General features: G+C 30.8%; 1 protein-coding gene across 1 annotated transcript in view; it reads left to right on the top strand.

The window, feature by feature from the left end:
* LOC100166034 (nephrin-like) overlaps positions 1–13,835 on the top strand; it is a 511,552-nt gene that overhangs the window by 453,062 nt on the left and 44,655 nt on the right. Inside the window, exon 7 of the mRNA XM_029490057.1 lies at positions 8,945–9,143. Within this exon, the coding sequence (XP_029345917.1) occupies positions 8,945–9,143 (199 nt within the window). The remainder of the gene's footprint in view (positions 1–8,944; positions 9,144–13,835) is intronic.

The following is a 13,835-nucleotide window of genomic DNA, read 5'->3' as shown; positions in this document are numbered from 1 at the left end:
GCGTTGAAATTACATTTGTAAATTGTGTCGGTTGGAATTTACATATCCTACAATTTGTGCTCGAGAAGAAAAATGTTTTTTTTTTTTTTTTTTTAAAATTACGTTGTGTGCGTACGTTAACCCCTTCGTTCGTTTGTTCGGTTTTTTTTTTATTATTATTATTCATCCGTTCGGCTACGAAATATTGTTCTCTCGCACAAGCCAGAAGGGTATCTACGTATATTATATTATACGTACGGAGAACGAGCGCCGCCTCTGGATGTCGTCCAACACTATTTTCGCGTTTTTCCTTCCGATTTCCACCAACGACGACCACCCCATCCCCACCTCCTCCTCCGCCACACCCCACAACATACACACACACACAAAATGCACGCACCCACATTCGTCTGGACCTTTTTGTTCCACGACGTTTCCGCGCGTTCTCCAGCCTGCCCGGCATATACTATATAATATTATAACGTCTGTTATTAGATTTCACCCCGGGGCCCGGTGATTAACGGAATGAATTCGAAATCGTCTGAGCGTGAAAATCACAGAGAAGAGAAAACGGACGGAAACGGTCGTGTACGGTCAGCACGTATTGTTATTATTAATACGTCTGTAAATACCCCCCACCCGCCCTTAAGTCGGTGGCAAGATTAAAAACTATTGCGAGTATATTATTTTTCACTCAGATGAACACGCGACACGGGGCCACCCTCGCTCCCCACCCCCACCGCCGCCAACAGTCGCCCCAGCCTTTTCACCATTGTGTTGCCGACTGCATAACTATACGCGACACTGTATTACAATACGCAGTATTATTATTATTATTGTATAGTAATAATTGTATGATGATAATAATAATAATAATAATATAGTCACCGCGTATCTTGTCCGTACGACGAATTACGCGTAATGTTCAAAACGACCGGCGCCACGGGACCATCGCCGGTAATAACCAATGAGCTATGATTTTGCACGCGCGACGTATTAATAATATCATATAATATACGTGGATAATATTGTAACCGCACGAAGTTCGGTAAACTGTTTTCGATTTTCATCGTCATCGCGATACAATAATAATAATAACAATAGTTTATTGTCTGCGATCGATCGATATCGTGGCGCAACGTAGGTACGAGGAATACGCTAAAAAACTATTGGTATATAACTGCAAAGTATGGTTCGGAACCGTGACCTCGGTCGCGGTCAATGTTATGCGCACCGAAGGACGAGGATATCCTTTGATACGGGACTGTGGTGGGTGTTGTGTAATGACGCACATACACACAGCCAGCAGATTTATTATTATAACGAACGCATATTTTATTTTTATACAATTATTATTATATTATGTAATATATGCGTTATACATATTGTGTTTGTATGAGAATATATTGTATATAATGTTAACAAGTGCAATGAAATACGAAAAAACAATTTATTTTAATAGCATCTGACAATACAAAGGTCACAACGCCAACAGGGTCCGTAAAACAAATATAGATGCAAAACTTGTAACACTATCTATACGTTATATTATACTATACTAGATGAGTTACCCGAGTGTAAAATATTTGTGTCACACCACACACCTCCCCATTCCCATCTATAATATCTTGCTGAAAAATATCTCAGACTTATGAGATTAATATAATATAATATAGGCCATTTTTGAAACAAATAATAACCTAAATATTGCTGTTACTATCACCATAGTAAATATTAATATTCAATATAAATATTGATAAACAATATAATAAGCGTGCAAGAAGGATAAATAGTCGTCAAGTTTTCTGAAATCACCAATTAGAACCTTACAATAAACAAAAATATATTATGACTAATGGCACCACTGTTGAATTTTTCCTTCCATATTTCTAAATTTTACGATGAATTTTCCTAAAATGTTCTTTCAGTTAAACCTTTTCCTGACAATTACAAACTCAAAATAATAGAATCAGAAAAACCGGTGGTGGCGTAGTTTTTGAGATTAGTCGTTTCAAAGTATATAAGTATAAAAGCAGTTTCACGTTTACATAGTTAGATATATTAATATTATTAAGATGTGAGCGTATTATTTGTGAACTCTAACGGTATTCATATGCTATACGAATATGGGTGAAAAATTTCCATTTTCCCTTGACCCACAATGTCGTGTCCAGATCATGTGGCACAGAAATCTAACCTAACCTTTATAGCGAGAAAATAAAAAAAATAATAAAACAACAAACGATATAATAATATAATATACAGCGACGAAAGCGTGAAATATCCGAACATTTTACTGCATAATACTACAACGTTTTTGATGATGCCCGCAAAATTTAAATTTTATCATATAATATATAATAATCCACGGCCATAACGAACATTGATGACCAGTTATCGGGAGTAATAATGCTAAAAAAATACCAGTTATCGTATTTTTATTTACCCTCTGCAACACTAAAATACGCATTGTCTAGAAGCGCTGCCAATATTATATATATCCTTGAACACAAATGTAATTAGTTTTTTTATTTTTTTATCACTATTGTTCATAAACGAGTAATGGTTTCGTTGAAGGAATACATTTTAGTTAAACACCAAACCGTTGTTATCGATATAAATGTAATAATGGATTTCGAGGAGCGAAAAAAAAAAATCGAAAATTATTATTTTATGAACACGCTTTTAATTAAAACATTAAAACGCGTATAATAAATAATGACATATTCGAATTTTAAAATCGTGTACTTTATTTCGGAAAATGACGATAATAGGTAATAATGTAATATTATTATAGTTTATCGAAATCGCCGACAACCGATGATTGTATGTTTTTAATACGAGAAACCACGGTTGTACATACAGCGAGTAATGGCGTCTGTCGCACACCAAATTGGTCCACGTCGAAAACCGCAATAACATATTATATATCACTCGATTTATTTGCAGCACTCGATTTTCAAGACATTAGTTTTGTCAGTAAATACTCGTTTTTCGTTTAGGTATAGAACTACTACTACTTTTAACTGCCTTTGGTTTTCAAGTGTACTACACGCACACACGTACACACATACACTTAAACCTTTTGATGTCACGAGTTTCCGGTGCGGTTGCTATTTTCCTCGTCATTCTCCGATCGTTAATAATATCTATATAGGTACTATCATCGCCAATCAGGTTTAAAAATAACAACAGAAAAAAAAACGCAGACATAAATGAGTTGGATCACGAAGACACGGAAAGTACGATATATTATTAGTTATACAGTGTGCACGTCGTCGTACGTGACCGCGCCCTCACGTCACACCATGACCGCTCCAGGGTCATGGGGGGGAGGGGTAGGACACCATAGAATAATATTGTTATGTTAGTACGAACCGCCCCGGGATGGCGATAGGTTTGGGACGGACAAAATAATAATATAAATTGTAGGTACCGACGGAGAGGGTTGCCGACGACGACTCGACCTCGCAAGTCCTGACCGACACCCCCGAGCCTCTTCTATGCCATACGTCCTGAGACACCGATAACTGTAATCTGGTAACACCGACTTATAAAATATACACGTATCCTAATATCGTCGCAGGTATGGGAATTACACGAAATGTCTACGTTCGTCGGGGTGATAAAATGTTGGATTAGGTTCGGCAATTTCGCGGTACTGTAGTTATATTAAATAATATGGGCAGTTATTGGTTATTGTTTTCCGACCGTTCGTTTCGTCGTCGTTACGTATTACGGAAATTGGCGCAACTAGTGGGGGGGGGGGGTGTATTAGGGTCTTTAGCGCCCCCAAATTCCGATTTTGATAACCCATTTGTTTTTTTTTTTTTTAGGTCTAATCATCATTATAGTGAAATACCGTCAATTTTATGTTTTTCAAATGTGAAATATTTACCGAAGTAAAAACAAAACTATTTTAGTCATTATATTGTATCAATTCGTTATAAATGATTACATATTCATACATCTGATGGATGATTAGCATGACGGCTTATGGTACACATTATGGAAAAATGGATTGCTAATAAGCAATCGTTAGCCAATAGGGCACATAAAAAAGCTCTATAGTCTACACAGATGTATGACATGATAGACTGTGTATAACTGGTAAATCCGGTGTTATCGCGGTAAAATCATTATGTATAAATAAAAAATGTTATACATATTATATATTTCGTCTTATCATTAATATGGTGTATAAAAAAGTTCTCAAGAATTGATTATTGTAGATGTATAGCTTGTAAGATAATGTAATTTCAGTAATAGGGTGTGTGGGGGGTCATGCCTGAGACATTTACACTTTCAGCACCCCATGATTTAGAGGTCTGGTCTAGTTGTGCCTATGGTTACATATATTGGGTCGCTTCAACTGCAGCGGGTAAATAACTATCATTATAATAGCTGGTGTGAAGTGGCCATCGAAATAATTAAACGGTAAAAATGTAAAAATATTAAACGTCAAGTTATGATGAGAGTTGTGCGTAACATGGCAAAGTTGATTAGATTATTTTGAATGGGTAACGATGACGTATTAAGTCATCAATATTCCGTTAGTAATAATATTATAGTGATCAAAAATCATGTACGCCGTTTATTAATTATTATTTTGAGTTGCGGTAACTCCAGATGATTGGCTTCCAGTGGGCGTTATTTTTTTTTTATTCACGATACAGGTAGATGATTGGAGTACCTACGATGCTTTCCGATCGTTTTTCAGATTTAAAATTATCGCAATGAGAAAGTTAGAAAATCTGTGGAAAAAATATCAGTTAAGATAATATATTATAATCACAAAGTGCATGGTTATAATATACGAATTTAGCCATTAACTTCACGATTTATCATGCCTCCAAACCATCATTGTCTCGATCCAGCTGAAGTGTACATAATAAATTATTATAATATTATTATACGTCCAAAATGATATCTAATTAACTATGCGCTATAAATAGCTATATGCACCTAATTTCATGGGTCCCAACTTGCTTGGAAACAATTCCGGTTAATTACTAAGACGTTAGTGACACAGCTTCGGTTACTTTGGTGTGGGGCTAAAGTTGTGGGTCAATAAGCCACCCCAAATTGAGAAAGTGATTTCTGTCATCATCCCGGCAACTTGCTGAATATAATATGACATCTCCGCATCACTGCAGGATTACACGAGTTTAAAAGTGATTCTACATATTAATCTGTTTCAAAATAAAATTACCTCAAATAAAACACAATTGACAGAACATGACTTTATTAGTTGGCAATTTAAAACTACCTAGATGAAATGAATAAAACATACTGTTGTTTTTCTTCCCGTCTTAAATATCCCAACTAGCGTGATGTAGTATTGCAATGTACAGCTAATTCGGGTAGAAACCTTAAAACTTCAATTTACTATTTGAGCAGAATCTAAACAACCTTCAACCAGTAATTATTGGTCAACAAATGTATGGCCATTGCCCTTTGGAAATGTATATGTTTTGATGAATAAATATCTCACCAAAGTCGACACCCGTCTTATATAATATTGGTGTTAATAACTAACGATTTTATACTAAATATTTTTATTTTTTAGTAGAAAAATAATAATAATTATATATATATATTATAAACGTTGATGATTTCAAATAAAAAGGTTCATAAAATATGGAAACCATAAAATAATATTGTAAAAGACACGTCACTTCAGAACCATATTGATTCGTTAAAGTGAGATCGATTACGATTCGTAAAAACGTCAAACTGTGCTTACATATAACTTATAAGTAGTGTGACACATAATATATTATGCAAAATATAGCGTGTGAGTGTGTGTGTGCTAATACGCAATTTCATAAAATTATTCTGAACAATAATAATGTAGAAACGTTGTATTTTTTTAATGTATTACTTTGTTTTCGGCGATATAAAACGTATTTATCAACACTTTCAAACAATGCGTTGTCACAATAACTTTAATTGCGAAGCCTTACTTTGTATAGGTACTGTGTATTGTAATACCTACACAGATTTTCGTTGATTATAAAGTTATTCGTACACAATACATACACAGTATACATTCAATTAAATTGCTGGATACATTAAAAAAAATCTGAATTTTAAAAAAAAAAAAAACCAACGAAACCTTTTATTTAAATTATGGACATTGAATGTAATTATTTATTACTCACAGTATTGAGTTTATGAAACATTTCAACGAATGCGTTTAATTTGCATTTTTTAAGTAAATGTATTATAATGGTATACATTTTGTGTGTGAACTGAGTACCTAATCTCGTTTAAAACGTTAACATTTTGCTTAAGAACGGCAAACTTTATGACTATTGAGACTAAACGAAAATTGAAAAAAAAAAGGGCCAGCAAAGGTATATGATTATATAACGAGATATCACATCGGAGTCGGCATTTGTGGCGGGCTCGTGGCCAACAAAATATAAACGCTGACAATACGATTTTTTGCGGTCGTTAGAAACATTTTTTTTTTTATCATATAATATTCAAAGCAGCGACATGTTTAAACGAATAAATTAAGTTTTGTCGTTTTAATTTTTTTTTCTGACCACAGGATCGGAAGAAGTTTTTTGCTCGATGTACATCCGTTTTTCTCTTTGTTACTATTACTCATTCACTAAAAATCTTTAACAATTTATTGAAATATTTTATTCTATCGACCATCGACTGAATTGAAAAAAAAAAATAATAATAATATTCTCATTCTCAAACAAAACGCAGATTGTAATATTTAAGGAGGTACGTATTTTAAACAATCCGTGAATGGTGTATTGACACGATAAAAACTTTACTATAAGTTATAATGCCCGCGCATAAAAGTTTTTTTTTTTTTTTGTTAAGAGGATGGGCAAACATAGCAAATGTTCGTTCTTCAAAACCAATTTTGTTTGTGGTCCAAACGATTGTATTTTGCTTAATACTATAGTGAGTTAATTTACTATCAAACTTTTAGGTAAGAATTTGCGTTTGTACGTTGGTTTTTATGATATAATTTTCTTCAAACGACTATTATGATATGTAAAAGATTACAATTTAAAAATGTTTACAACTATCATAAACATTAAAACATCGTAAAAAGCAACATTATACAGAGGTACACATACAGTATTTTTACACTTATATTCACTTAAAGTTTGATAATATCTAGGTAAATATTATAAAAGCCAACAGAACGAAAATTCGCCATGTCATACGAGGACAACAAATTTTTAGGTAGACGTCCTCTTAATTGTTAATTTTAGTTTTAAAATTGATACAGTATCGTGTATACACATTACACAATAACTGCCACGTATTGGAAGATAACATTTAAAAATAAAAAGCCGAAAAAGAATACAATATTTTTTTAAAATTAAATTGTATTAAATAATAAACCGAAGGAAATCATATTTTTAATCCAATACTAGTGGCCATTGACACGGTGAAAAATCTAATGACCTCAACGAGTATGTCATAGTTCGGGGATACCATCACAGCATTGGACTCGTCTCAAAGTTCACAAATAGTAGCTAATGCGTACCTATTTAATGACGAACCTCTCGCCCCCAATTCATCAAACCGGAGAACTTCTCGCAGAAAAACATACATATTATATGTATATATATTATATATATATATATATAAGTATAGGTACTATGAAATAAAACGGAAAGTTTTGTGCGGGTGGGAGACAGACCTGCGAGAAGATAAATGAAACCTTTAGTTCCGATTGGTAACACGTGTGCGGTAAGTGATGACACGTTGAAGAGTTACCGAGATAATGTATTATATCTATTACGTTGTCACTAAATTTATATATATATACGTTGTGGTGTGTTTAAGGTATTTTATCTGCAGATGCCTGCTGCAGTGTTCCGCTGTAATGTCTACTGCCCAAACATTTATCGTCGGAATATTACGGTCTCGTCTAATTTTATTTTGTTTACTTGGTTTTTGTAAAAATTTCATTAAGTCAAAACCGTTACGACTGCAACGGTTTTCTAATCATAAAAGATAAATATATGATGCACACAAAAAACTACTCCAGATATTTCTTTCATGAATATCAAATTAATTTTTATTCTTTTGGTAATATCGATTTGTAATATGTATTTTGGAAAACAATTAAGTAATATAATATGTAATTATAAGTTTGGAAGCCACCGTTTTTAATTGTGTGAATTATTTTAAATTATTTATATGTTCATATATTATTTTAGGAATTATTTTTCTCACGCATAAATTAGGGATAAAATCGATATATGGGGCTAAAAAGGTCTAAGTTATCAGCGGAGAGAAATAGAGAGAGAGATAATATACTCGATAGAAATAGATTTCTACAAATATAGCATGAAAGTAAATAATCAAAGGAGACCAAGTGTACTTAACCATTAAATAATAAACCACTCTCATTAACACCATCACCTTTTATCGATATACTATTTACGAAGTAATATAATGTTAAAAGGAATTCCTGGATGTATTTGGCGTTTGCAAACAAGACGTTCTCGAGATAAGATATCTGGGCATTGAGATAACACATTTATAGAACCATCAATCGTGGTGATATTCTAGACGATACACTTTTTTGTCACATTACACGAGCATTGACGCAACTAGGGGGGTGAAAAGGGTCTTTAGCACCCCTAAATTCTAATTTAGCATTTTTTGTTTTTTTTAGGTCTAACTATCATTATTATAGTGAAATACTGCCTAAATGTTATGTTTTTAAAATTAAATAGTTACGCCTATGTATACGTGGCAAAGTCAGGTTAGACCATTACAAGTAATCAAAATATATTTGCAAATATATCGTTAAACCGTTGCCCCGCTGTACCCCGTTGTAAGTCTCGCCAGCACACCGTTATTTTCATATTTTATGTCTGTTAAAAATCAACAAAATATTATAACATCAACGCTGAATTTATTTTCCTTGAGCACTTAACGCAATTAAAATATACAATTTCGTTTTGTCCAACAGACCAGTCCGGATGGCAACATAACTACGAGTGTGCTGACATTTACTCCAGCGATCAAAGACTCAGACAACACGTTGAGCTGCCGAGCAGAGAGTGGTAAACCGGATACCGTCAACAACAGACACAGTGGCAAACCTGACAGTCGCCAATATCAATCAGTCGACGTTGATTCTTCCGATGGATGGAAAATAAACATATTTCGTAAGTCTTTTATTAAACATTTTTTTATTTATATACATTTAATTTTACTAATTTATCACAATTAAAATAAATAGGTAATATAAATTGTGATTGCATTGATTATGCGCCTTGGTAATTTCGGAATGAATAATATAGGTACCGGTATACCATTGATGCTACCACAATGGTTTTTTTCGCTCTCACGCGAGACCATGACGTCTAAACATAAGTGCTGTGTTATTTCTTTCTAATTATCTTCACCGTTTCAAACATATTGTAGCAATTATATTGTATCAGCTACTAAATTTATTAGTTTGTTTGATAATCACAAAGATCTTTTTGAAACAATAGGTATTGTAAATGTTTATTAAATTGTCATAAATTCGGTTAATCATTGTTGCGATGATAACATTTAAGATTGATTGATAAAATTCTCCTATAAAATGATAACTTCATCTAATAATATTATCATTATAGTATTGAGATGATTTGCCGGTGGTTGGCTACCAATCGAGTTGTTTATTTAAAACATAAATTCACGTAAAATAAAAATTGTAGTTCTGAGAGTCAACCAAGATCGGTATATTACAATAATCAACATAATATTTAAATTACCCCTAAGTGCCGTGTAACGAATTCAATTCAGTACATTTCCACCTCGAGGCAATACATTTATTATTATTATTACATTTATTCGATCAAAGTGAAATTATTTTTATACGTTCGGAATAATAGTAATATAAATTTATTCAACTGGTTTCCCGTTTGAATGTTGAAGTTGATAACGAATTTTAAATGTAATTATAATATACTATTACATATTTATTACATCAGTGGTCTGTGAATTACTTATTTTTTTTCCATTGAACGTTGGCTACCACAAGGTTAACGGTACATCACATCGATCCTAAAAATGTTCATGTACCACCCTTTATTTTGAAGAACGAAAATACTAAAATGTTATCGTTGGTAATAAAACAAACATAAGTAAAAAAAAAATAGCATTTTTCTTATCTTATATTGAGGAAATAAAAGCAAGGAAAGTAATTAGTTACAAAATAGAGCCAATAAGCTTTATAATTTCATCATAAGAGTGTTAACATTTTTTGAGTTACATTTTTTTATACTCTTAAAAGAACATACTAATAAGATTATGTACGATTGTATCTCTAAGTTCAGTATTTCTTTCAGTGAAAACATAATCATATTATAAATATATTATCAGTATAAAAACAAATGAATATGTTTTAATAAATTGCCAATAACCTCAAACCTTATACCAATAGATATCATATTATGTTAGTTTGTACCTACAACAGCTGAAATATATTTTTTTGATGTTATTTCCATGATTATCAGTTTATTAACTGCAAGAATCATCGACTTAAGACGAATGAATCATTTGATTCAGGGTTGCGTTCACTACCAGAATCATCATAATCAGTGTTATCCAAAAACAAGAGAATACCATTCGAATCCATTTCGGAATAATTTTAACAGAATTAACCCACACAGCATAAATTATAATAACTAATTTAATAATAATTGGACCCAAAATAAATTAATGTTCTCAATATTCCCATAGAGCATTATAGTTCAATGTTACATGTTACATTAATATCGTTATTCAATAACAATTAAATATATTGTGCATCTCAAAATTGAGATATTTGTTAAATATATGCAATTAAAAAAAAAATTTTATACCCATACATTTTTTCTACAAAATTTGGTTTCTAAGAAAAATTAAATCGGTACAATGAGAGTCACATATAAACCTCGTGGTATAAGATGAAATATTTAAAAAAAATACATCTCTTAGTCAACGTGGTGTAAAAAAGGTGTATTTAATTAATGATTGACTTTTAAAGAAGTAAAAATGGATAAACAAAAGCAATACACAGCATTGACGCACTCATAATATAATTTATTGCTTAAAGTGTATTTCATTTGTACCATTGTTTTTTTTTTTGTTGTTGTTCCTTTGATGTATCCATGAAAGTTTATTGGAAATAGTGTTAAAAGCTTTTATAAACTATGACAAAAGAAAAAAAACTTTTAATTGAATTATTTTTCTACTGTTACTCGATAAGTTCACTAGAACACACCAAACATTTATACAATCGAATATAAATTTTAATTTTCAACTTCAAATGGTTTTTCCATCAAGTATTCTTACATGTACAAGAGTAATACGTACACCAGTATACAGTTTATTCTTCATGGTTATAGTGCGGACATAAACATATAAATATATTTATTTATTGGTTTTATCGCAGAAATTTACCAGTACCATTAATATTGAAAAGATATAGAATGCTGAGATGACTTTTATGTGGCAAGGGACTTAAAATTAGAAAGTTTCTGTAAGACGAATAATATATTACGCATTGTGAACAATTATATTTAAAACATATTGTACTAATATCAGTGTTTGTGTTATTAGTACCTATGCATAATCGTAGACGCAAATCATCCAAGTATATTAACAGGGCTTAAACACCAAACAAGTTGCATCGGAAACAGAACCTATTTACACTATTAGTTTTCCACGCCACTTCCGTTTCATTTGATATTTCTAAAAATAAATTTAAATCGGCAATAAAATGTTATGCCACATAAAATATTTGTATTCATAAGTAATTTGTATACTAGAAATGTAACTACAATGTACGTAAACTTGGTTTTGGCATATTTATTTAAAATAGTTTAATATTTAAGCATTATAATATCTAATTCGATATAGATAACTGATAAGCCAGATAGTCTATATTGTCCCATAGTGGTACGTTTCCGACAATTTAAATTATTTTATAAAATAATTACAGTATTCTGAATTCTAACGTTGAAATTTAGGATATTACTAACCCTTAGGCCTTAGAACGCCCGCGATTATTTTCACCAATGTTTATGATATCCTAAATTTGATAAATGTATTTGATGAAGATGAGAATGAAATTTAATTCGTTGTTAAATAGGTATGGTCAAAATTTATAGTTAAAGAGATATTTTATAAATTAATAATTTTTTCAACATATCCAATGTAAATTTATCGGTAAAAAAAAATCAAATCACTCAAAATTATTAACGTGGTTTTCACTGAATATTTTATTAAAACATATTTTTCAAGAAGTAAATATCACAAGCAAGTATTTACTATTAATAATATGGTATTTATATTGTAATTGCAATATCTACGATTAACATTTTTATTTAAACATTGATATATGATCGATATTATTATCATCTATCACAGTATACAGTATAGGCATCATTTAGTGCTATTGTACATAAAAAAAAATATTTATTTTTTTTAAATTATTAAATATAAATTATTTATTGTAATAATGTTGAGTGGGCCGGTTTAATGTTCTATAAAATGTGTAAGTTGAGTAAATTAACTATAAAGTTAATAAAAAATTTAAATCATATCTAGTTATTTTAAGTTATTATTAGTTTTAGAAATTTTGTAAAGACTTATATTAATTTACTTTAACTATACATGTTTTGATATTACCATAAAAAATAGTATTTAAATACGAATGCAAATAAATTGTATGTACCAAAAAAATACGTTAAAGACCGAAACAATAAACTATACAGGATGAACAAGCTCATCCCCATTTTTCCCATTTACCTTTAATGGTGAATTTATTACCATTCAGATTTTTTTAAATTTTTAAATATACTTATAACGACCACATTAAAAAAATCTTGTATATTTTTAGTACTGCCTACTTAGCGAGTTTTCTGCTATGATATAAACTTCTGTTTTTCGAATGAGAATCTCATTTTTTCTATAAATGATTTAGTGGATTATTTTTTGTTGGTGTACCTAATACCTTTAGTTTAAAATTGTCCTTAATAATGGTTTTATAATAAAATACAAAAATTATGGCATATTAAATATTTACTATATTTTTATAAATTATAAATATTGATAGATTAAATAAAATAAAATTAAGTGTTCGAATCTCTACTTTCACTATATCTTTAACCACATTATCATAGACCTATTATAAATTATCCTTAAGACACAAAGTTATAGAACACCAAAACTACTTGTTCTAATTCGACTCCGATTTCGATACGTTATGACTATAAAATATATATATATCCATAAAAAACTTACAGTAGGTATAAAAACATAATTTGCTTTGGAAACACTTAAGTTTGTATAATATATTCATAGGACAATCGTACAGTAGTAAAAATATCTCTCAAGAATTTGAAAATATGATCTCTTTTGGGTATAATTAATAACCTTAGTCATCAGATTTTTAATAACTCCATTAGCGAAGGTGAGTATGCTTGCTGAATCGCTTTGTACAGTACACATTTACGTATCAAATATGTATTATAATTTGCAATATCCGGAACAATATAATTTAAATAATTGAACGAATAATACTATACATTATAAGTACTAACATTTTATATATTCGTATTACAGTATAATAATATTATGTTCAACAATCGCTATATCGAACTTAACCATACTAATTGTTTTCGCAGAATATGTATATATGACAATAATATTTAAATACTGCGCCAATATTTTCCACGAATGTACAATTGTACAATAACGAGACCGGAGCTGTACGAGGGATTAAATTGTAATAGTGGTACAATTCGCGTTATCATTAAATGTCCTTTATAAAGCTTTTATTATGTGGACAATTTTGTTCGAACATGAGTACGGCAGCGATACTT

The sequence above is a fragment of the Acyrthosiphon pisum genome, chromosome X (genome assembly GCF_005508785.2).
Source record: "Acyrthosiphon pisum isolate AL4f chromosome X, pea_aphid_22Mar2018_4r6ur, whole genome shotgun sequence".
Lineage (NCBI taxonomy): Eukaryota > Metazoa > Arthropoda > Insecta > Hemiptera > Aphididae > Acyrthosiphon > Acyrthosiphon pisum.
The sequence above is the reverse complement of the archived record's forward strand: the minus strand, read 5'-3'. Positions and strand labels throughout refer to the sequence as shown.